The sequence below is a fragment of the Gorilla gorilla genome, chromosome 2 (genome assembly GCF_029281585.2).
Source record: "Gorilla gorilla gorilla isolate KB3781 chromosome 2, NHGRI_mGorGor1-v2.1_pri, whole genome shotgun sequence".
In the NCBI taxonomy this organism is placed as follows: Eukaryota; Metazoa; Chordata; class Mammalia; order Primates; family Hominidae; genus Gorilla; species Gorilla gorilla.
Window position 1 is genome coordinate 144,857,468 of NC_086017.1, and position 24,891 is coordinate 144,882,358.

The 24,891-nt window shown below is 43.3% G+C and overlaps 1 protein-coding gene across 1 annotated transcript in view; it reads left to right on the forward strand.

Moving 5' to 3' along the window:
* Window positions 1-5,406: 5,406 nt before the first annotated feature.
* Window positions 5,407-24,891, forward strand: part of LOC129532520 (inhibitor of carbonic anhydrase-like) — a 33,276-nt gene continuing 13,791 nt past the window's right edge. The window contains 6 exon segments of the mRNA XM_063703468.1: window positions 5,407-5,461; window positions 13,644-13,855; window positions 17,212-17,320; window positions 18,275-18,313; window positions 18,316-18,456; window positions 19,731-19,880. Of these exon segments, the coding sequence (XP_063559538.1) occupies window positions 5,407-5,461; window positions 13,644-13,855; window positions 17,212-17,320; window positions 18,275-18,313; window positions 18,316-18,456; window positions 19,731-19,880 (706 nt within the window).

Below are 24,891 nucleotides of genomic sequence, written 5' to 3' on the forward strand. Positions count from 1 at the left end.
AGGAGGCGCTGCTTGCTCCGGCGGGGTAAAGCCGGACGAGGCGCGAGAGTGGGGTGGGTGACGCGCGCCAGCCACGGAGACTGAGGCTCGCTATCTGCGCCCTGCTGTGCGCCGGGGCCCTGAGTGAGTGAGCGCTGGGAGTCGAGGTGGGGGCCGGCGCTGCAAGGTGCTCCGGGGAGGCACTGGGTGCAAGCAGCGGGTCGGTCACAGCGGGACCCTGCGCGACAACCGGACAGCCAGCGGGCCTGCGGGGCTGCGATGCACCCCTGAAAGTGCTTTGTCCACGCCAGCGCACCTGACACTTAGGTCCTCGCAGAAACCCCATTGACTAGGGAGAGGATTGCAGACTATGACTAGCTGGCCAAATCCTGTCTGCGGCTTGATGTTGTATACACCCAGATGAGCCGAGAATGCTTTTCACATCTTTAAATGGTTGAAAGGGAAAGGCCAGACGCGGTGGCTCAGGTCTGTAATCCCAACACTTTGGGAGGCCGAGGCGGTGTATCACCTGATGTCAGGAGTTCCACACCAGCCTGGCCAACATGATGAAACCCCGTCTCTACTAAAAATACAAAAATTAGCCGGGTGTGGTGGCGGGAGACTGTAGTCCCAGCTACTCCGGAGGCTGAGGCATGAGAATCTCTTGAACCCAGGAGAGGGAGGTTGCAGTGAGCCGAGATCACGCCACTGCATTCCAGCCTGGCCGACAGAGTGAGACTCTGTCAAAAAAAAAAAAAAAAAAAAAAGATTGAAGGGGAAATCAAAAGAGCAATATTATGTGACATGAAAATTATATAAAATTCAAATTTCAGTGTCCATAAATAAAATTTTATTAGAATGCAATCATGATCATTCGGTTAAATATTGTCTATATGACAGCTTTCAGGCTTGTCCAAGTCAAATATCCCTAAGTTTAAAACATTTTATTTGGGAAGCAAGAATTGAAATTCTGAGCATACACACAGACTGGGTGGTCTTCTATATGTCCAAAGAACAAAGAGAAGATTGGAGGTTTCATAGAAAAGGAGAAATGTTCTTCTAGAAAGTTCATTGGCAAAAGTAAAATTTTGGGGAACAGGCAAGTCCTGACTAGTGAGGGACTATACCAGGTAAAATTAGCCTTCGAGTCACAGCAGGTTTCAGCAGCTGTTAACTACACCTGGTCTCAGTTTACAACAGGCAGTTTCAGCAGCCAGGCTTGCGAAGAATTTCACATGTGGAGCAATGCTATGTGCTCTGAGTGCTTTTTTGCCCCTGACTTCTCAGTGTGTTTTAGTTGGGTATGACAAAAATAACCCACTTCTGTATGATCAACTTTCACAGGCTTCAAGGTCAGAGTTGAGTAGTTGCCACAGAGACTAAAGTATTTACTCTTTAGCCCGTGACAGAATAAGTTCATGACCCCTGAACTAGAGGCTGTTGATCTCGTTTACAGTGAAAGAAATGGGGTTAGAGGAGAGAAGGGATTTTTTCCTCCTGGGCCTTAAGGGTTATTATTAAGTGAGGGGGAGGAGCAGGCAGGACACATGTCAGGTGTGCCTAACATCTAACCAGAAGGGTTTTTCTCGCCTCAAACTGGACAGTGCTTCCAGTACTTTTACCGTACAGCAGAGAGGTAGAGAGATATAGGGAAAAAACTATCACCATAGAATGAGATCCACCTGTCACTCACTGCTGTGTGACTCTGAGCTCTCCCTTGACATCTCTGAGCTGGTTTCATTCACTAATAATTGCGTTTTCACAACAAACACAATTACTGTGAAAATGAGATACTGTGTCTAGTGGCATGCAGAGCTCTAGGCACAGGTGAGTTACACCGGTAAAAATCTGCACATAAATGCAAGGGGCCCCTTCCTGTTTTGCGAGGGTGGGCTCCTCCAGGGCTCTTGGCGGGGTGATTTGAGGAAGGGAGTGATGCAAAGTCAATGAACTCATGCATGTGAAGAGCCCTCCCTGGCTCAGCAACTGTTGGTTCTGTCCAGCCCTGGTTCTGTCACATCTGAGGCTGTTGTAAATAATTTCTGGGGTAGGGTATCTTATGTGGGGTGAGGGGTGAAGGGCAGAGCAAGAGGAAGGCAGGAAGGGAAGGGGATGCTGTGGTGGCCCCTCCCTGGCTCAGCACGGCCACGTGGGGCCACACAGGGAGCTCTGCTGGGGCTAGGGAAGGCTGGAAGGCAGAGCACAGTTGTAGTTGAACTGCAGTCACAAGGAAACCCAGAGTGCAGCCCTGCTGGGATCATTCCTAAATTCTTCTTGAATAGGGCTTCTGCTGTTCTTCCTCTGTCTCTCGTCCTGGCAATGTCAGGCTCTGACCAAAAGTTCATTTTCCCAATTCACCCTGTGTTTATAAACCAGAAACAAGAGCTGCCCATTTCAGCCTCCTCATTCACCTTCCCTCCTTCTTGGCTGCTGGACCAGGCCAGAGTCTGGGATATGCTTTCTTCAAAGCTCAGTGTTCTAGTCAAACAAGAACTATTCTGGTGGCAAATGACAGAAAATGCAAAGTAGCTTGAATAAAAAAGACCAAAGGGAAGGGGGCAGTTATTGGTATGCCCTGCAAGAGCCAGGAGCCAAGGGCTCAGACAGCCTGTACCTCCACCTTGGCCTCCACCTCCTTTCTCAGCTTCTTGCCCTTGCTTAAGAACTTTCTGTATTCGGTGAGCATCAGCAGCTTTCCCGTTTCAGGATCAGTCTGAAATATTCACAGTGGGCTCTGATTACCTCTGCTTTAAATTGTCATATGGCCAGTGCTTTTAGTGAGTGACCTAATCTAGGTTACTTAACTCTGGCTTAGCTTGCTTGCCCACCTTTCTCTTTCTTTTAAAAATCATTTATTGGCCGGGCACGGTGGCTCACGCCTGTAATCCTCGCACTTTGGGAAGCCGAGGTGGGTGGATCACGAGGTCAGGAGTTCAAGACCAGCCTGGCCAAGATGGTGAAACCCTGTCTCTACTAAAAATACAAAATTAGTCAGGCGTCGTGGCGGACGCCTGCAATCCCAGATACTCGGGAGGCTGAGGCAGGAGAATTGCTTGAACCCGGGAGGTGGAGGTTTCAGTGAGTCAAGATCGAGCCACTGCACTCCAGCCTGGGCAACAGAGCAAGACTCTGTCTCAAAAACAAAAAACAATAAACAAACAAAACACAACAACAACAAAAACCATTTCTTTCTTTTTTTCTTTTTTATAGAGACAGGATCTGTCTCTGTCACCCAGGCTGGAGTGCAGTGGTGTGATCATAGCTCACTGCAACCCCAAACACCTAGGCTCAAGCGATCCTCCTATCTCACCCTCCTCAGTAGCTGGGACTACAGGTGTGCATCACCATGCCCAGCTAATTTTTTTTAAAATTTTTTTTATTATAATACTTTAAGTTCTGGGATACAAGTGCAGAACGTGCAGGTTTGTTACATAGGTATACACATGCCATGGTGGTTTGCTGCACCCATCAACCCGTCATCTACATTAGGTTTTTCTCCTAATGCTATCACTCCCCTAGTCCCCCACCTCCCAACAGGCTCCAGTGTGTGCTCTTCCCCTCCCTGTGTCCATGCATTCTCATTGTTCAACTCCCATTTATGAGTGAGAACATGTGGTATTTGGTTTTCTGTTCCTGTGTTATTTTGCTGAGAATGATGGTTTCCAGCTTCATCCATGTCCCTGCAAAGAACATGAACTCATCCTTTTTTATGGGTGCATAGTATTCCATGGTATATATGTGCCACATTTTCTTAATCCAGTCTATCATTGATGGGCATTTGGGTTGGTTCCAAGTCTTTGCTCTTGTGAATAGTGCTGCAATAAATATACGTGTGCATGTGTCTTTATAGTAGAATGATTTATATTCCTTTGGGTATATACCCAGTAATGGGATTGCTGGGTCAAATGGTATTTCTGGTTCTAGAACCTTGAGGAATCACCACACTGTCTTCCACAATGGCTGAACTAACTGACACTCCCACCAACAGTGTAAAAGCATTCCTATTTTTCCACATCCTCTCCAGCATCTGTTGTTTCCTGACTTTTTAATGATTGCCATTCTAACTGGCGTGAGATGGTATCTCATTGTGGTTTTGATTTGCATTTCTCTAATGACCAGTGATGTTGAGCTTTTTTTCATAAGTTTGTTGGCCGCATGTCTTCTTTTAAGAAGTGTCTGTTCATATCCTTCGCCCACTTTTTGATGGGGTTGTTTGCTTTTTCTTGTAAATTTATTTAAGTTCCTTGTAGATTCTGGATATTAGCCCTTTGTCAGATGGATAGGTTGCAAAAATTTTCTCCTATTCTGTAGGTTGCCTGTTCACTCTGATGATAGTTTCCTTTGGCCCAGCTATTTTTTGTTTTGTTTTGTTTTGTTTTGTTTTGTTTTGAGATGGAATCTCACTCTGTTACCCAGGCTGGAGTGCAGTGACATGATCTTGGCTCACTGCAACCTCCACCTCCCGGGTTCAAGCGATTCTCCTGCTTCAGCCTCCTGAGTAGCTGGGATTACAGGTGGGCACCACCACACCTGGCTAATTTTTGTGTTTTTAGTAGAGATGGGGTTTCACCATGTTGGTCAGGCTGGTCTTGATCTCCTGACCTCATGATCCACCTGCCTCAGCCTCCCAAAGTGCTGGGATTACAGACATGAGCCACCACACCCAGCCAGCCCAGCTAACTTTTAATTTTTTAAATTTTTGTAGAGATGGAGTCTCACCATCTTGCCCAGGCTAGTCTCAAACTCCTGGGCTCAAGTGATTCTTCTGCCTCAGCCTCCCAAAGTGTTGGGATTATAGGTGGTAGCCACTGCACCTGGCCTTTAAGTCATTTTTATTGATGTATGATTTACCTGTAGTATAATACCATGCACTCAGTTAAAGTATACATGTAGTTCAGTGAATCTTCGCAAATATAACTATCCACGTAATTATCACCAAGATAAATGACATTTTCATCACCCGCAAAATGCCCCCAGTCATTCCTACTTTCTGCCACTATAGATGAGTTTTGTCTTTTCTAGGATTTCACCTAAGTGGAATCATACAGTATATTGTGCTTTGTTTGGCTTTTTTTTTTTTTTTTTTTAACTCAGCATAATTGTATTGAGATTCATCCATGTTCTTGTGTGTAGCATGCTTCATTGCTTTTTATTAGTGGGTAGTACTCTATTGAATGGCTTTACCACAGCTTATTCACCCATTCACTTGTTGATGGATGTTTAGATTGTCTCCCATTTGGGGCTATTATGAATAAAGCTGCCATGAACATTAGTGGACAAGTCTTTGGGAGGACATGTATTTTCATTTCTTTTGGTTAAATATCTAGAATTACTGGGTCATACTGATAAGTGTGTGTTCAACTTGACTTTGAGTAGTTGTGCCATTTTACATTCCCACCAGCAGCATATAAGAATTTCAGCTGCACCATGTCCTGCCGGTGCTTGGTGGTGTCAGTCTTTTCACAGTTAGCCATTCTAATAGGTATGCATTCTAATAGGTATGTAGTGAAATCAATCTCTATGTGATTTTAATTACATTTCTCTGGGGACTCATGATGTGAGGATCTTTCATGTTCTTATTGGCCATTCCTGTATCCATATATAGTCTTTTATGATGTTTCTATGTGAAATTTTTCTCCATTTTTTTTAAATGATGGGAGGCTTCCTGGCTTTTACTCACACTTTTTTTCTTTTTCTTTTTTTTCTTTCTTTTTTGGAGTTATAGGTTCTTACTCTGTTGCCCAGGCTGGAGAGCAGTGGCACAATCATGGCTCACTGTAGTCTCGACCTCCTGGGCTCAAGAGATCCTCCCACCTCAGCCTCCTGAGTAGCTGGAACTACAGGCACATGCCACCACACCTAGCTAATTTTGTATTTTTTGTAGAGACAAGTCTCACTATGTTGCCCAGGCTGGTCTCAGACTCCCTGGGCTCAAACAATCCTTCAGCCTCAACCTCCCTAGCAGCTGGGATTGTAGGCACACAGTATGGCATCCAGCTACTCTCCACCTTTTATTTCTTTTCTTTTCTTTTTTTTTTTTTTTTTTGACATAAGTACAGTGGTGACTGAAAATGCTGACTTCTAAAAAAGGCCTTATCTTGACATTCCACACAAAGGCACATGGCCTGCATAATTCCACTCCCTCGGTTGTGCTTCTTACCCTGTCTTGCTACTACTGAAGATGTTTTCAAGTAAATTTGAAGGGATCTATTTGTCCCTTTCATCACTGGCATGGGATTCTGTGTAAGGTAATTTGGCATCTTCTGTACTATTTCTTTTAATATTTCCTACCTATAGAGAGTTAAAAGGCAGTATAGGTTTCGGAGTCAAACAGACCCAGATGGTTCAAATATTAAGTTGAACTCCAGTTATTTAATTCCCTGACAGTTTAAAAAAAAATCTCATCTCTAAAACAGGGTACAATAATAACTGTGAAAATTAGAGGAAAGAAACGTGCTTGGCGCACTGCCTGACATATGGGGGCTCAGCCAAAAATGGTAGCTGTTATTATTGTAAACTTCACCTTCTAGAGTTCATTTAAATAACGTTTTGCCTAAATACTACAGATTTGTAAACAGCATTTTGCCTTTCTAGTGCTCTCTACACTAATTATTGCAGCTTCCAATGCCAGTGAACTAAAGTCACTGATTTTAATTCCCCCTCAATTAGTACCATGTAAGCTTTGAGTTGCCGAAGTTAAGATATTGACTAGGATCTGAGGTTCCAAGATGGCCAAATAGGAACAGCTCCAGTCTACAGCTCCCAGCATGAGCTACGCAGAAGACAGGTGATTTCTGCATTTCCAACTGAGGTACCAGGTTCATCTCACTGGGTCTTGTTGGACAGTGGGTGCAGGACAGTCAGTGCAGCCCATGGAGCATGAGCTGAAGCAGGGCGAGACATCACCTCACCTGGGAAGTGCAAGGGGTTGGGGAATTCCTTTTCCTAGCCAAGGGAAGCCGTGACAGACGGCACCTGGAAAATCGGGTCACTCCCACCCTAATACTGAGCTTTTCCAAAGGTCTTAGCAAATGGCACACCAGGAGATTATATCCCACACATGGCTCAGAGGGTCCTACACCCACGGAGCCTCGCTCATTGCTAGCACAACAGTCTGAGATCAAACTGCAAGGCAGCAGTGAGGCTGGGGGAGGGGCGCCCCTCATTGCTGAGGCTTGAGTAGGTAAACAAAGTGGCCCGGAAGCTCGAACTGGGTGGAGCCCACTGCAGCTCAAGGAGGCCTGCCTGCCTCTGTAGACTCCACCTCTGGGGGCAGGGCACAGCTGAACAAAAGACAAAAAGAAACTTCTGCAGAATTAAACATCCCTGTCTGACAGCTTTGAAGAGAGTAGTGGTTCTCCCAGCATGGAGTTTGAGATTGGAGAATGGACAGACTGCCTCCTCAAGTGGGTCCCTGACCCCCGAGTAGCCTAACTGGGAGGCAACTCCCAGTAGGGGCCGACTGACACCTCATATGGCCAGGTGCCCATCTGAGATGAAGCTTCCAGAGGAATGATCAGGCAGCAACATTTGCCGTTCTGCAATATTTGCTGTTCTGCAGGCTCCATTGGTGATACCCAGGCAAACAGGGTCTGGAGTGGACCTCCAGCAAACTCCAGTGGATCTGCAGCTGAGGGTCCTGACTGTTAGAAGGAAAATTACCAAACAGAAAAGACATCCACACCAAAACCCCATCTGTATGTCACCATCATCAAAGACCAAAGGTAGATAAAACCACAAAGATGGAGAGAAACCAGAGCAGAAAAGCTGAAAATTCTAAAAACCAGAGCACCCTTTCTCCTCCAAAGGAATGCAGCTCCCCACCAGCAACGGAATAAAGCTGGACAGAGAATGACTTTGATGAGTAGAGAGAAGAAGGCTTCAGACAATCGGTAATAATAAACTTCTCCGAGCTAAAGAAGGATGTTCAAACCCATTGCAAAGAAGCTAAAAACCTTGAAAAAAGGTTAGATGAATGGCTAACTACAGTAAACAGCATAGAGAAGACCTTAAATGACCTGATGGAGCTGAAAACCATGGCACGAGAACTACGTGACGCATGCACAAGCTTCAGTAGCCAATTCGATGAAGTGGAAGAAAGGGTATCAGTGATTGAAGATCAAATGAATGAAATGAAGTGAGAACAGAAGTTTAGAGAAAAAAGAGTAAAAACAAATGAACAAAGCCTCCAAGAAATATGGGACTATGTGAAAAGACCAAATCTACGTCGGATTGGTGTACCTGAAAGTGACGGGGAGAATGGAACCAAGTTGGAAAACACTCTTCAGGATATTATTCAGGAGAACTTCCCCAACCCAGCAAGGCAGGCCAACATTCAAATTCAGGAAATACAGAGAATTCCACAAAGATACTCCTCAAGAAAAGCATCTCCAAGACACATAATTGTCAGATTCAAGTTGAAATGAGGGAAAAAATGTTGAGGGCAGCCAGAGAGAAAGGTTGGGTTACCCACAAAGGGAAGCTCATCAGGCTAACAGCTGATCTCGCGGCAGAAACCCTACAAGCCAGAAGAGAGTGGGGGCCAATATTCAACATTTTTAAAGAAAAGAATTTTCAACCCAGAATTTCATATCCAGCCAAACTAAGGTTCCTAAGTGAAGGAGAAATAAAATCCTTTACAGACAAGCAAATGCTGAGAGCTTTTGTCAACACCAGGCCTGCCTTATAAGAGCTCCTGAAGGAAGCACTAAACATGGAAGGAAAAACCGGTACCAGCCACTGCAAAAACATGCCAAATTGTAAAGACCATCGAAGCTAGGAAGAAACTGCATCAACTAACGAGCAAAATAACCAGCTAACATCATAATGACAGGATCAAATTCACACATAACAATATGAACCTTAAATGTAAATGGGCCAAATGCTCCAATTAAAAGACACAGACTGGCAAATTGGATAAAGAGTCAAGACCCATCAGTGTGCTGTATTCAGAAGACCCATCTCACATGCAGAGACACACATAGGCTCAAAATAAAGGGATGGAGGAAGATCTACCAAGCAAATGGGAAACAAACAAAAAAAGCAGTGGTTGCAATCCTAGTCTCTGATAAAACAGACTTTAAACCAACAAAGATCAGAAGAGACAAAGAAGGCCATTACATAATGGTAAAGGGATCAATCTAACAAGAAGAGCTAACTATCCTAAATATATTCACACCCAATACAGGAGCACCCAGATTCATAAAGCAAATCCTTAGAGACCTACAAAGAGACTTAGACTCCCACACAATAATAATGGGAGACTTTAACACCCCACTGTCAACATTAGACAGATCAACGAGACAGAAAGTTAACAAGGATATCCAGGACTTGAACTCAGCTCTACACCAAGCAGACCTAATAGACATCTACAGAACTCTCCACCCCAAATCAACAGAATATACATTCTTCTCAGCACCACATCGCTCTTATTCCAAAATTGACCACATAGTTGGAAGTAAAGCAATCCTCAGCAAATGTAAAAGAACAGAAATTATAACAAACTGTCTCTCAGACCACAGTGCAATCAAACTAGAACTCAGGATTACGAAACTCACTCAAAACTCCTCAACTACATGGAAACAGAACAACCTGCTCCTGAATGACTACTGGGTACATAATGAAATGAAGGCAGAAATAAAGATGTTCTTTGAAACCAATGAGAACAAAGACACAATATACCAGAATCTCTGGGACCCATTTAAAGCAGTGCGTAGAGGGAAATTTGTAGCACGAAATGCCCATAGGTGAAAGCAGGAAAGATCTAAAATTGACACCCTAACATCACAATTAAAAGAACCAGAGAAGCAAGAGCAAACACATTCAAAAGCTAGCAGAAGGCAAGAAATGACTAAGATCAGAGCAGAACTGAAGGAGATAGAGACACAAAAAAACCCTTCAAAAAATCAATGAATCCAGGAGCTGGTTTTTTGAAAAGTTCAACAAAATTGATAGACCACTGGCAAGACTAATAAAGAAGAAAAGAGAGAAGAATCAAATAGATTTAATAAAAAATGATAAAGGGGATATCTCCACCAATCCCACAGAAATACAAACTACCATCAGAGAATACTATAAACACCTCTACACAAATAAACTAGAAAATCTAGAAGAAATGGATAAATTCCTGGACACATACCCCCTCCCAAGACTAAACCAGGAAGAAGTTGAATCCCTGAATAGACCAATAACAGGCTCTGAAGTTGAGGCAATAATTAATAGCCTACCAACCAAAAAAAGTCCAGGACCAGACGGATTCACAGCCGAATTCTATCAGAGGTACGAAGAGGAGCTGGTACCATTCCTTCTGTAACTATTCCAATCAATAGAAAAACAGGGAGTCCTCTGTAACTTATTTTATGAGGCCAGCATCATCCTGATACCAAAGCCTGGAAAAGACACAACAAAAAAAGAGAATTTTAGACCAATATCCCTGATGAACATCGATGCAAAAATCCTCAGTAAAATACTGGCAAACCGAATCCAGCAGCACATCAAAAAGCTTATCCACCAGGATCAGGTGGGCTTCATCCCTGGGATGCAAGGCTGGTTCAACATATGCAAATCAATAAACTAATCCATCATATAAACAGAACCAAAGACAAAAACCACATGATTATCTCAATAGATGTAGAAAAGGCCTTTGACAAAATTCAACAGCCCTTCATGCTAAAAACTGTCAATTAATTAGGTATTAATGGGACGTATCTCAAAATAATAAGAGCTGTTTATGACAAACCCACAGCCAATATCATACTGAATGGGCAAAAACTAGAAGTATTCCCTTTGAAAACTGGCACAAGACAGGAATGCCCTCTCACCACTCCTATTCAACATAGTGTTGGAAGTTCTGGCCAGGGCAATCAGGCAGGAGAAAGAAATAAAGGGTATTCGATTAGGAAAAGAGGAAGTCAAATTCTCCCTGTTGGCAGATGACATGATTGTATATTTAGAAAACCCCATCATTTCAGCCCAAAATCTCCTTAAGCTGATAAGCAACTTCAGCAAAGTCTCAGGATACAAAATCAATGTGCAAAAATCACAAGCATTCCTATAAACCAATAACAGACAAACAGAGAGCCAAATCATGAATGAACTCCCATTCACAATTGCTTCAAAGAGAATAAAATACCTAGGAATACAACTTACAAGGGATGTGAAGGACCTCTTCAAGAACTACAAACCACTACTCAATGAAATAAAAGAAGACACAAACAAATGGAAGAACATTCCATGCTCTTGGATAGGAAGAATCAATTTCGTGAAAATGGCCATACTGCCCAAGGTAATTTATAGATTCGATGCTATCCCCATCAAGCTACTAATGACTTGCTTCACAGAATTGGAAAAAGCTACTTTAAAGTTCATATGGAACCAAAAAAACCCGTATTGCCAAGACAATCCTAAGCCAAAAGAACAAAGCTGGAGGCATCACGCTACCTGACTTCAAACTATACTACAAGGCTACAGTAACCAAAACAGCATGGTACTGGTACCAAAACAGAGATATAGACCAATGGAACCGAACAGAGTCCTCAGAAATAATACCACACATCTACAACTATCTGGTCTTTGACAAACCTGACAAAAACAGGAAATGTGGAAAGGATTCCCTGTTTAATAAACGGTGCTGGGAAAACTGGCTAGCCATATGTAGAAAGCTGAAACTGGATCCCTTCCTTACACCTTATAAAAACATTAATTCGAGATGGATTAAAGACTTAAATGTTAGACCTAAAACCATAAAAACCCTAGAAGAAAACCTAGGCAATACCATTCAGGACATAGGCATGGGCAAGGACTTCATGTCTGAAACACCAAAAGCAATGGCAACAAAAGCCAACATTGACAAATGGAATCTAATTAAACTAAAGAACTTCTGCACAGCAAAAGAAACTACCATGAGAGTGAACAGGCAACCTACAGAGTGGGAGAAAATTTTTGCAATCTACCCATCTGACAAAGGGCTAATATCCAGATTCTACAAAGAAGTTAAACAAATTTACAAGAAAAAATCAAACAACCCCATCAAAATGTGGGCAGAGGATATGAACAGACACGTCTCAAAAGAAGACAGTCATGCAGGCAACAGACACATGAAAAAATGCTTGTCATCAATGGCCATCAGAGAAATGCAAATCAAAACCACAATGAGATACCATCTCACACCAGTTAGAATGGTGATCATTAAAAAGTCAGGAAACAACAGGTGCTGGAGAGGATGTGGAAAAATAGGAATGCTTTTACACTGTTGGTGGGAGTGTCAGTTAGTTCAGCCATTGTGGAAGACAGTGTGGCAATTCCTCAAGGATCTAGAACTAGAAATACCATTTGACCCAACCATCCCATTACTGGGTATATACCCAAAGGACTGTAAATCATGCTGCTATAAAGACACACGCACACGTATGTTTATTGTGGCACTATTCACAATAGCAAAGACTTGGAACCAACCCAAATGTCCATCAACAATAGACTGGATTAAGAAAATGTGGCACATATACACCATGGAATACTATGCAGCCATAAAAAAGGATGAGTTCGTGTCCTTTGTAGGGACATGGTTGAAGCTGGAAACCATCATTCTGAGCAAACTATCACAAGGACAGAAAACCAAACACCGCATGTTCTCACTCATAGGTGGGAATTGAACAATGAGAACACTTGGACACAGGATGGGAAACATCACACGTTGAGGCCTGTTTTGGAGTGGGGGGAGGGGAGAGGGATAGCATTAGGAGATATACCTAATGTAATTGATGAGTTAGTGGGTGCAGCACATCAACATGGCACATGTATACATATGTAACAAACCTGCACGTTGTGCACATGTACCCTATAACTTAAAGTATAATTAAAAAAAAAGAAAGATACTGACTAAATCACTAGGCCCTACCTACGAGGGTAGGAAGCTTTCTTTTTTTCTTCGTTTTTGAGATGAGATTCACATAACACAATTTAACCATTCAAAAGTGTACAAATCAGTGGTATTTAGGGCATTGGAAATGTTGTACAACCACCATCTCTATCTAGTTCCAAAACATTTTCACCACCCTAAAAGAAAACCACATACCCATTAAACAGTCAGTACCCATTTTCGTCACCGCCTACCACATGGCAACCACCAATTAATTTCCTTCCTGTCTCTATAGATGTACCTAGTCTAAATATTCATATAAATGGAATAATATCTTGGGTAGCCTTTTGTGTCTGGCTCCTTTCACTCAAGTTGGAGTTTTCGAGGTTCATTTACACTGCAGCATGTAGCAGTACGTCATTCTTTTCATGACGGAATAATATTCCATCATCTGGCTATTCCCCATTTTGTTCATGCATTCATCTGTTGATGCACATTTGGGCTGTTTCCACTGTTCAGCTATTGTGAATAGTGCTGCTGTGAACATTCGTGTGCATGTGTTTCTTTGAATCCCTGTTGTCAATTCTTTTGGATATATACCTAAAAGTGAAATTGCTGTACTATATGCTAATTTTATGTTTAACTTTTGGTGGAATCTTTCGGCTTTTTTAGCTGAGGGGTGGGGTAGAATCAAAGAAATGGGCCAGAGAATTCATGTGAGCCAGGCAGCCTACGGAATTTGTGTGTACCCTTCTCAGCTGACTGTTTATCTTGTCTTTAACCTCTTCTGCCCGCACAGAAGAGTGAGTGCTGTGCGTCCCTTACACCTCTGGCCTGTCTCTCCTAGGGCTGTGCCTGGCTGCTCCTGAGAAAACTGGAAGATGGTGTGCCATGTCAGATCACGAGGCCACGAAGTGCACCAGTTTCCGAGACAATACGAAAAAAGTGTTTCCAGCAGATGGTCCCCTTGTCACCTGCGTGGAGAGAGCGTCTTCCCTTGAGTACATTAAGGCCATCACAGTTAAGTCACTGCTGCCTAAAACACAGTGGAAGAAAGCCTATACTTTCGTTTTGTTTTTCTGCCTTGCTGTTGTTTATTGCTTTCTCCCCACAGGAACCAGACCATGCTTTAGAGGAGAAAGAAACAAGCCAAAGATCTGAAAATGCAAGGACTGTGGGTAGAGAAAAATGTAGCTGCTTAACATTCATTGATAGCAAAAATCATAATCCTAATCATAATTAAACAACTAATAGAGAAGGATTCAATCTCAGTAAAATACCTATGTCAAGCAAAGCTAGCATTACATTGAAAGAGAATCTATAAAGACTCAGAAATAAACAAGAAGTTCTAGTGTCAGTATTATTACTAAATGTTTTTGGAAGTTATGGTAGTGCAATAAGATAAAAAATGCATATAAGATAGAAGAAACAAACAAAAACACCAATATTTTCAGATGGTGGAATGCCTAGAAAATACAGTAGAATCAAGAGAAATGTTGCTGTAATTATTTATTAATGAATACATTAGTTTGGCAAAATATAAACGTATCACAAAGTCGTTTTCATATACCAACAATTGTTAATTGTGAAAAAAATCCCAAAATTGTTATCTCATTTACATTTAAAATAATAAAAAGAAAATTATTTCTGGAAAAATATTATATGAGAGATCTGCAAGGCTTTTACCAGTATAATATAGGCTGGGTGTGGTGGCTCACACCTGTAATCCCAGCACTTTGGGAGGCCAAGACGGGTGGATCACTTGAGGTCAGGCGCTCAAGACCAGCCTGTCCAACATGGTGACACCCCATCTCTAGCCATTTAGAAAAATACAAAAATTAGCCGGGCATGGTGGCACACACCTGTAGTCCCAGCTACTTGGGAGTCTGAGGCAGGAGAACCCAGGAGGCAGAGGTTGCAGTGAGCCAAGATTGTGCCACTACACTCCAGCCTGGGCAACGGAGCGAGACTCTGTCTCAAAATAAATAAATAAATAAAATAATAAATAAATAAATAAAATATAAAAGTCTGTAACAAGTGAATAATATTTATTAACAAATGAAAACATATGCTGTGTTCCCAGATGGAAAGACTAAATATCACATACTTGCATACCCTCCCAAAGTTAACTCATAAATTTAGTAAAAGTTTAATCAAAATACAGCCTTTTTAAAAGAATCAATAAAATATTTATAAAATTCTTGAGAAAAAGTACATGCATGAAATTTTAAAGTTGTATTATGAAAAAGAAAAGTAGCAGGGGAGTGACTGAGTCCTACCTAAAACTATACCATATTTAAATAACGTGATACACAGGACAGGATACTGGCACATATATAGAAGACCCAGAAGAGAACAAAATTCAGATACATTGTCAGCTTTCTGTATATCCATTCAACTACCTAATTATCTCCATGATATGATATAGATGCAAACTGTGATAGACATTAGGGCACGAGGGTCCTAGGCTTAATAAATTTAGATAAGATACAAGTAGATTTGTTCTTTAAATCAAATTAAATTGAATTTTTATTTGACAAATAATAATTGTACATATTTGTGGGGTAAATGTAGTGTTTTGATACATGTATACTAGATTTAGATAAGTATAATAAGGCAAACTTGCCAAACAAATGGCTGAGAAAGGAGTCTTTAGTTGGACAACTAGGTAGCCATTCAGAAAAAATAATCAAGTGAGCTTCTTAATCCATTCACCAAAATAAATTCCCAGCTTGATTCAACTTGATTAAAAGACATAGACATAACTAGATAAATTACAAAAGTAGACAAATTTGGAAATGTAAAAAATTTTAAACCATGACAAAGAAATGTTTTTAAAAAGCCCTAAGCATGCCAAAAAAAATCACATCAGCTATAACAAAACCACAAACTATATAAAGATGTCATTTAAACTTATAAGAAATGCTGAAGAATAAAAAAACTATAAACAAGCCATTAGCAGAAAAGACATTACAACTAAGAATATTAACAATAAAGGAAAAATGTTCATCCCTTTTAATAAACAAAGAAATCCAAATAAAACCATTCTAAAAATAACAGTTTATATTTAGTAATGTAATGACATTTCTAAAGTGATAACACTTCTCACTGGTAGGTTTGCAGTGAAATTGGTACGCATTGCTATTGGCATTATAAATCATACATTTCTATATCATTTCTGGAAGCCAACTTAGAAATATTCAGTAAGGGTCATAAAGATGTGCATAAATTTTCATCTATTTTTGTAATGTGTGTATGTGTGTGTGTGTTTATGGGAAGAGAGAGGGAGAGATATGTTAGAGGAGTTTGACCTTATACAGTTGTGGGTGCTAGTTAAGCAGTCTCTATAAGACTGTTGTCTTTTTGCATCTGTTATTGGGGTTTGCAGAGGAGTCAGTCAGGAAAGAAAGATGTATGTAAACTGGGAAAAGGCAAGAACTACCTGGAGGCCATAATCATGAGCTGGAGCCCACGGGACGGACTGAAACCCATGTCAGTTCTCGCTGCTTCTCATCTTGATGGTGTTCACAAGGCCCAGCGGCCTTCTTGCCCTTTTACCTGTATACTAAATCTCTCCTTTTCTTAAGGTTATTTATGTCAGTTTCTGATGCATGCATTTAATTAGAGTCCTAACTTTATACACACACACATAGATACAAATATACATACATATATATGAATATATATTGTAAAATATTTATAAGAAAAAGTGGGATGGAGGAAAAGGGAGGCATACAGAAACATAATAGTAAATTCAGAAAAACTCAAGTTGCTTTAAATGTCAGTTAATAAATGAATAAAAAGAATGATTTCCATGATGGGTAGGGAAATGATCCAACCTCATTGTGGAGAAGAGGCTGTGAAGTTGCTTGCTTCTTGAAGGAAGGAACTTTTGGCTGACAGATCCCTGCCAAGGGAATCCGTATTTGAGAGTGCCAAACCTGACTTCTTATGGATGGAAGTATTCTACAATGCATTCACTCACGTACCCAAGAAATGTTTATTGAACACCTACCTGTGCTAGGTGCTCCTCTAGGTGCTGGGATTGAGTAGGGAATAGAACAGACAAACATGCCTCCACCTTCATGGAGCTTACGTTCCAAAGGGGAGGACAAACAATAAACAGAGTTTGTCACATGGTTGATAAGGCTCAGAAGGAAAACAAAGTGGCATCCAGCATACACGAGATGGTAGTTTGAAGACTGTGGTCAGGGAATGCCTCACTGAGGAGATGACATTTGAGCAGTGACATAATGGAGGTGAAGGAGGCTTGAGTCATGCAAGTGTCTGTTGAGCAAGTGTCTCTGGCAGAGGGTTAGAGGAGTCTTTCTCAGAGGTGATGGGCATCATGCATGGTTTGATCCCCTCTCTTTCAGGCAAATGAAGCAGATGCTGTGGCCATTGATGGAGGTTTAGTGTTTGAGGCAGGCCTGGCCCCCTACAGCCTTAAGCCCATCATTGTAGAAATCTATGGGTCAAAAGATGGTGTGTTCTCCCTGGGGACCAGTGTCTCTGGTCCGACATTGCAGCAATGATGGGTGTGGGTGGCAGGGGCCCTGTCAGCATTACACTTAGTAGGGAACAAAGTTGCTGGAGCTCTTTGGATTGAAGGAGGCTGTCTCTGATGCTAACTCCTGAGGGCTGGGAAAGCGGCTCTTCCTGGGCGACTGCAAACTTTGCACATTTTGATAGAAACTATGCTGGTGCTGCTGGCTGTAGGGTATCTCCAGCCTGAGAGGGGAGTGCTATCCAGAGTCCATTGCTCACCCAGTGTGGTCTCACTGATGGGAGGCCCCTCTCTGGAGACACACAGGACCTGACTGCGTCTTCCTTGTGCTAACCCTGCCTGGGCAACAGAACACGGGCCTGGATTTATGGTGAGGAGAGGTTTGAGGGAGTCTAAGAATGAGGCTTTGCCTCTTTCCCATACTTGTCCATTAGTGTCATCGTGTCATCAGTGTGTGCGAGCACAGCTGGCCTCAGTCTGACTCTTGCAGGGCCCTGGCATATTCCTGGGATGCCCCTGCATCCTTCCTCTCACACCTTTACTTCGTGTTTGAGCTGCAGGGAGAACTGCTGTTGGGAAAAGGGGGAAAAGGAGAAAAGCCTTCAGGGAGAAGCAGTGACATCACGATGGCTGGGTGCTGAAGCGCTCCCTAAGTGCGCTCCACTCAGTAGGCCCTAATAGCTGGTGCCCTTGAGGATCCTGTCTCCACTGGCTTGGAGGGACTAGCAGAAAAAAGAACTAGTGTTTATTGCCTTGAAAAGGGACGGTGTTCTCTCTCCTGTCAATTAAGAGCTTTTTTTTCTTTTTCTACCCACTTGCAGGGGGGTGGTGAGGTCCTAGCATCCCCAGAGTTCTGCATGGTACGTGCTCCAGAAGATCAGTGACAATTTGGCATCTTCCTTTGGCCCTTATTCCTCTCTGCTCCTTTGCAGATCCACAAACCCACCATTATGTCATTGCCATGGTGAAGAGAGCACCAACTTCCAGCTGAGCCAGCTCCAAGGCAAGAAGTCCTGCCACATGGGCCTGGGCTGGTCTGCTGGATAGAACATCCCCATCAGGGCACTGCTTCCCCCTAGCTCCCTTGAAACCGATGAGCCAGCTGGGGCTGGGTGTGCCCAGGCAGGGCTCCTGCACCGGTCACCCGCATGGGCTGTCTGGAGTCACACTGTCACTGTGAAGTGTATGTGTCCACGGCCTCCAAGATGGAATGAGGGTAACCTGCTTTAAATATGTACTGGCTGGGTATGTGCACCAGCAACTCCTGGGAGCTGGCAGCTGAGTCTTCTCTGAGGAAAGGTGTCAGTCCCACCTTCCTCCTTATCCCTAGTCGCTTGGCTTGACAAGGGCCATCACTGAGGCCCACTAAGAAAAGCCACCTCCCTCCCAGCTTCCCAGAAAGGCTCACTGGGGATTCTGGACACACTACTGGCACCCAGGCCTACATGCCTTAGGTGAGGGCTTGGGACATGGGCAAGGAAAGGGTGACTGGGCTGGCACTAGGATTTTTTGTGTTCTCCAGGCTCCCTGTTCAGTTATGTTGAGGCACAGTAAGCCTAGGGTGGTTTTTCAGCCCTTGAATAATGATGGCCAGATCTTTTTGAACTCTGCAAAAGTACATCTTTTTGAGTCCGGCCAACCTCTGCAGTGTTGATGTCTGACTGTGACAGCGACAAGTGACTGCAGGGACCTGAGAAGGGCTACAGCCTGGATCGCAGCTCTGGCCATGCTTTGCCCTTTCTGGGAGTGATCACTTGCCTCAGTGTGCCTCAGTGCCTCAGTGTCCAGTGCTACTGGACATCCATCTGGGCAGCTGTGCAGTGGCTGGTAGCCCACCTCCTACCCGCTCCTCGACATGCTGTCCCAACTTTTCCAGAAGGCATATCCCATGAGCTACCACAGCCTCTGGATACACAAGGGGAGGTTGAGGGGGAGGCGTTTCCTGAGGTAAAGGAGGACTATTTGGGTTTGGCTGATGTGCAAGTGTTCCTGCTGTGTTTAGAGTTCAGCCTGGCCCCTTCCAGCCTCCGTGTGGGTGAATTAGCAGAGCTGCGTGCCACTGGGACTGAAGTCTTGGTTCAGTGTAGGTCAGTGGCTCTCACACCCTGCAGCGGACAAGCTGGGGAACATTCCTGTGGGTTCCATCACCCCATCAGTGTGATGCCTAAACCCGCAGGGACCCTGGGCCACACACTCCCTCCGGCATGGGCATTGCCAGCCACCTCCAGCAGGCTGCACTGGCTGGCCCCTGCACACCCACTTCCTCAGCCAGTCCTGGAAGGTGTGTGCAGATGCATGGGCTCTCAGTGAGGGCCACTCTCTCACACACATGTACGACCTGGAGGTCCCAGCCAGCTCATGCCCTGGGGTCCATGTCTCTGTGTTGAGCAGCAGCGGCCAAGTTCTTCTCCAGCAGCTGCATCCTCTGTGAGGACATGAAGAATTTCCCCCGCCTGTGTCGACTGTGTGCAGGGAAAGGGACAGACAAGTGTGCCTGCTCCTCCCAAGAATCGTACTTTGGCTACGCGGGAGCCTTAAGTGAGTGAGACCCCACTGCTCCTCCTCCTCAGCCTGATGTTGGGGAGACAAAGGCACAGAGAGCGAACAGGGCCCACCCCAGGCCACCTAGAGCATCAGTGAGAAATCTGGGGTCCCAGGTGCCTCCCATGGCCAAGCCTTGCTCCTAACCATCCACAGAGCACTCTTCTGTGTGGGAGCCCTGGCCTCCCCAGAGCTTGGGGTTTGCCTATGTTACCCTCCTAGACAAGGGAATGCTAGGGAGACAGACTCATGTCTAGGACTCTGAGATCTACAGACACAGGTCTGGGCTTTTGGCAGGGCCAAAGGCCAGGACCTCCCAGCTCACAACTTTCTGCTGAGCTGCTTCTTGTGCGTGCCTCTCCCCATCTCCCTCTCAGCCCCCTTGCAGGCACCTCTGCACACTCCATGCTCCATAAGAGAAATACTACTACTCCAAGGCTATCCAAAGTTATTAGTCTCCATGTAAAGGCTTTAAGCCTTTAGTTTTATTTATTTATTTATTATTATTGTCATTTAAACCTGTTGCTTTTGGCTGCTTTCTAAGAGGAAAATGGGGATCCTTCTTTCCCATCCTGCCTCCTCAGAGTTGTCTGGTTTGGTGACTGCCAGGGCTCCTGGCTGCTTTTGGCCTGGGCTTGGCTGTGGGGTTCAAAGGCCCTTCAGACAAAGCCGTCGCCTCTGTGAGGAAAGACTGATACTCAGGAACTCTGGGCAAAGCCCTGTTAGCCAGCAGTCCGGGCTGACCCTCAGAGGGGCTGCATGGGGGAGAAGTGAGGCCTGTGCCTGACTGTGGCTCTCCTGTCATGTGTCTGAAGGATGGTGTGGACCCCACCCTAGCCAGAGGAGCTGGTTCTTTTTTTTTTTTTTTTTTTTTTTTTTTGAGGTGGAGTCTCCCTCTGTCACCAGACTGGAGTGCAGTGGCATGATCTCAGCTTACTGCAACCTCCACCTCCTGGGTTCAAGCGATTCTCCTGCCTTAGCCTCCCGAGTAGCTGGGACTACAGGCACATGCCACCACACCCAGCTAATTTTTGTATTTTTAGCAGAGAGAGGGTTTCACCATGTTGCCCAGAATGGTCTCGATCTCTTGACCTCATGATCCACCCACTTTTGTCTCCCGAAGTGCTGGGATTACAGGCGTGAGCCACCATCTCTAGATATAAGTTGCCTTATATCTGATAGAAATTTAATTTGTTATAAGACCCAGAATCTGGAAACTCAAGTTGCCTTATATCTGGAGATGGGTGAAGCTCATTAATGCCACAGGAGAGTTTCTATGTAAGCATTTCTTTTACAGTAATTCCCCCTTATCCACAGTATCACTTTAACACAGTTGGACTTGTGGCCAACCAAGGTGCAAAAATATTACATCACTACTCTTGCACCTTGGGGCCATTACTAAGTAAAATAAGAGTTACTGGAACACAAGCCCTTTGATACCACAGCTGTGGATCTGATCACTGAGGAGGCTACTAAGTAACTAACAGGCAGGTAAAGTAGACAGAGTGGATACAGCATTGACAAAGGGAGGATTCACAACCTGGGAGGGACAGAGCAGAACAGTGCGAGATTCTATCACACTATCAGAACAGCAGGGAATGTAACACTTGTGAATTGCTTATTCCTGGCACTTCCCATTTATGTAGCAGTGCCTTCACAAGAAGGGTGAGTACGGTATAAGAAGATATTTTGAGAGAGAGAGAGGCCATATTCACTTAACTTTTATTACAGCATATTGTTATAATTGTTCAATTTTGGCTGGGCAGAGTGACTCATGCCTGTAATCTCAGCACTTTGGGAGGGTGAGGCAGGAGAATCGCTTAAGCCTCCAACCAGGAGTTGGAGGCTACAGCGAGCTATGATCACGCCACTGCCCTCCAGCCTGGGCAACAGAGCAAGACCCTATCTCAAAAAAATGGTTCTTTTTTTTATTAATTATTGTTGTTAATCTCTTACTGTGCCTAATTTATAAATCAGACTTTATCATAAGTATGTATGTATAGAAAAAAATACTATATTAGGGTTTGGTACTATCTGTGATTTCCGGCATCCACTGTGGGTCTTAGAACATATCCCCCTTGAGTAGGGTGGGACTCTGCTGTATTTGTTCTTTCTTTAGTGCTCAGTTTGATTCATCTATAAATCTACTAAACAAATTTTGTGAACATTTAAACAATACTTACCATCTAATAAAACAAGTTGTAATAATCAATTCTCTTAGTCATTGAAATTTCAAATTTAATCACATTCTCCTGAACATTTCATTATAAATGTCTCTCAACTGCTTCAGGCACCTTAAGCAAAACATACAAATTATTGTAAATATTTCAGAACTTATTAGCACATCTGCAATTAAATCTGTTGCAAAAGCATTATTGCCATGGACAAAAATGTACTTCTTCTTTTTTTTTTTTTTACATTTATGAAAAAAACCCAAACTTTTTCAGAATTTTGGACAGTTTACCACAAACAAACAAAATATTTCAGACTAATTGAGTTTCCAGATTCTGGGTCTTATAACAAATTAAATTTCTATCAGATACAGAACATTCAAAACATTTGAAATACATGTATATATTCACTGTGCTAAGCTCATTTTTATAATAAATGTCTGCTACCTGAGGAGAATTTTAGGTCGTCGCTTTTTACATGGGTCCCAGTTCCTTACAACTTAATGTCTTTCCTAACATGAAATTGACTTCAGTGTCCTTTGTTCCCTTGTTCAGTTATTCACAATTCACTGTCTCCTCATTATTACACATTGACTATAATTATTACTCATTATTGCACTGGTTTGTTAGCATTTTGGCAATTGATGCATGTCTTATTATCCACAATTTTAATTAGTGGGGTCACCTATGGGTCTCATCAAATTATTATTATTACACATTGACTACAATTATTACTCATTATTACACTGGTTTGTTAGCATTTTGGCAATTGATGCATGTCTTATTATCCACAATTTTAATTAGTGGGGTCGTCTATGGGTCTCATCAAGTTGTTTCAAATAATTATTATGTCCTTTGGATGCTCAGGTTACCACACTTAATGATAGTGGCAGCATCTTCTATCTCCCCCTGAAGTATTTGAAAACATCCTCACTTTATGGAAACAACAGATTGTCCCAGACCATCTTGATTTACCTTTGCCCAAAGTCACTTGTGTGCTATTTTGTAAGATCTCTTCTTGCCTGGTAGGAGAATGTCATGAGACTATGACAATGAGTGGGGGTGGAGAGCCCTGGGCTGATGCTGCCCCCCTGGGCCTTTGAGTGGCCAAGGTGGAAAAGTGATTTATTTCTGAGGCCATTAGGTCATATTGATTCTCTAAATTTAATTCTAACATTACTAAATCATTTTGAAATTTTTCTTTTAATGTAAAGATTTAAAACGTATTTTCTAGAGAAAATACTAAATTAAAATTGTAACCACTCACAGGAGCCCTGATAACACTCTTTCTCTTTCAGTTTGAGATTTTATCAACCCCAAAGACCATCTGATGCAGGAGAATAGGGATATAGGGTAATCAAGGGTTAAGGCAGAAGCAGTAGGGCAGCAGGTGTAGTCAGTTAGTTCTAGGCAAGATTAGGCAGCATATAGGCCACATCCTCACGCCTGTGATAACAAGACTGTCTCCACTTCAGCCTCTAATTGGCCGTGGGCCAGTCCTTCATAGGGTATAACCAGCTGGAGGCCTCTAAACGGCACCTGGGGTGTTACCAAATTCTTTTTGCTTAATAAAAACCCTAAAGAACACTGTGATCAAGGCTCTTGAGCTGCTTGCTGGAGCCTGCTCCCACTCTGTGGAGTGTACTTTCACTTCAATCCATCTGTGCTTTCATTGCTTCTTTCATTGCTTCATTCTGTTGTTGCTTTGTTTGTGCATTTTCTTCAATTCTTTGTTCAATGTGCCGAGAACCTGGACAACTCACAGTCAAGACTTTCCATCCAGTAACACATCTGTATTCGTTTTCTAGGACTACTGTAGCAAAGTACCATGAACTGGGTGGTTTAAGCAACATAAATATCTTGTCCGGTACCTCTGGAGGCTAGAATTCCAAGATCATGATGTTGGCAGGGTTGGGTCCTCCTGAGAGCTGTGAGGAGAATCTGTTCCAGGCCACTGTCCTCGCTTCTGGTGGTTTGCTGCTGATCTTTGGTGTTGCTTGACTCACAGACACATCACTCCAATCTCTGCCTTTATGTTCACATGGCCTGTGTGCACGTCTTCTGTGTCCAAACTCCCCCTTTTCACGAGGACACCAGTCTTTTTGGATTAGGGGTCCACCCTATCCCAGTGTAACCGCATCTTAACTAATTACATTTTCAAGGTCCCTATTTCCAAATAAGGTCACATTCTGAGGTAATGTGGATTAGGACTTCAATATATGAATTTATTGAACCCACAACACTTTTCAATACCTGGACAATGTAATCAAAGAGCCTGTTTTCCTCATAGGGTCTTTCTGGTTCATCTTTGTACCTGCAGGTTACCCTGACTGGGCCCCTAGACCTCCTTCCATCTCTCAACCTCTCACCTTTTCCCAGCAGGCTCTGCACCAAAGGGAATGTGGCCCCTTTAGTGGGGGACCTGGGCCATCCTGGCATGGTACTGTGTCAGCCCCAGACTAGTTACCTTAAGTCTCTGAGTCTCAGTTTCCTCATCTGTAGAATGAGATAATCATATTACAGTCCTCTCCAAGTTGTTGTGAAGATTAAATGCAACAGAGCCCGGAGAGCCTTCAGCAAGTCTTTGATGAGCTATGAGTGCACATTACACATTTGCTGTCACCATTCCTATTAGCAGAGCCGGGCAGTTGGAGGGCCCTGGGCCAGGCACACTGCCCAGCCCTGTGTCTACCTGCAGTGAGATTGTGAACCAGCTGTTTCACTCCTGAGGCCTCTAGTCCTTATCTGTATAAAATGTTTTTGGAAAAAAATTCTCTCTCAGTCCTCTTCAGGCCACATATTTGATGGTTCGGTGAGGGGCATGGGTCATCCTAACT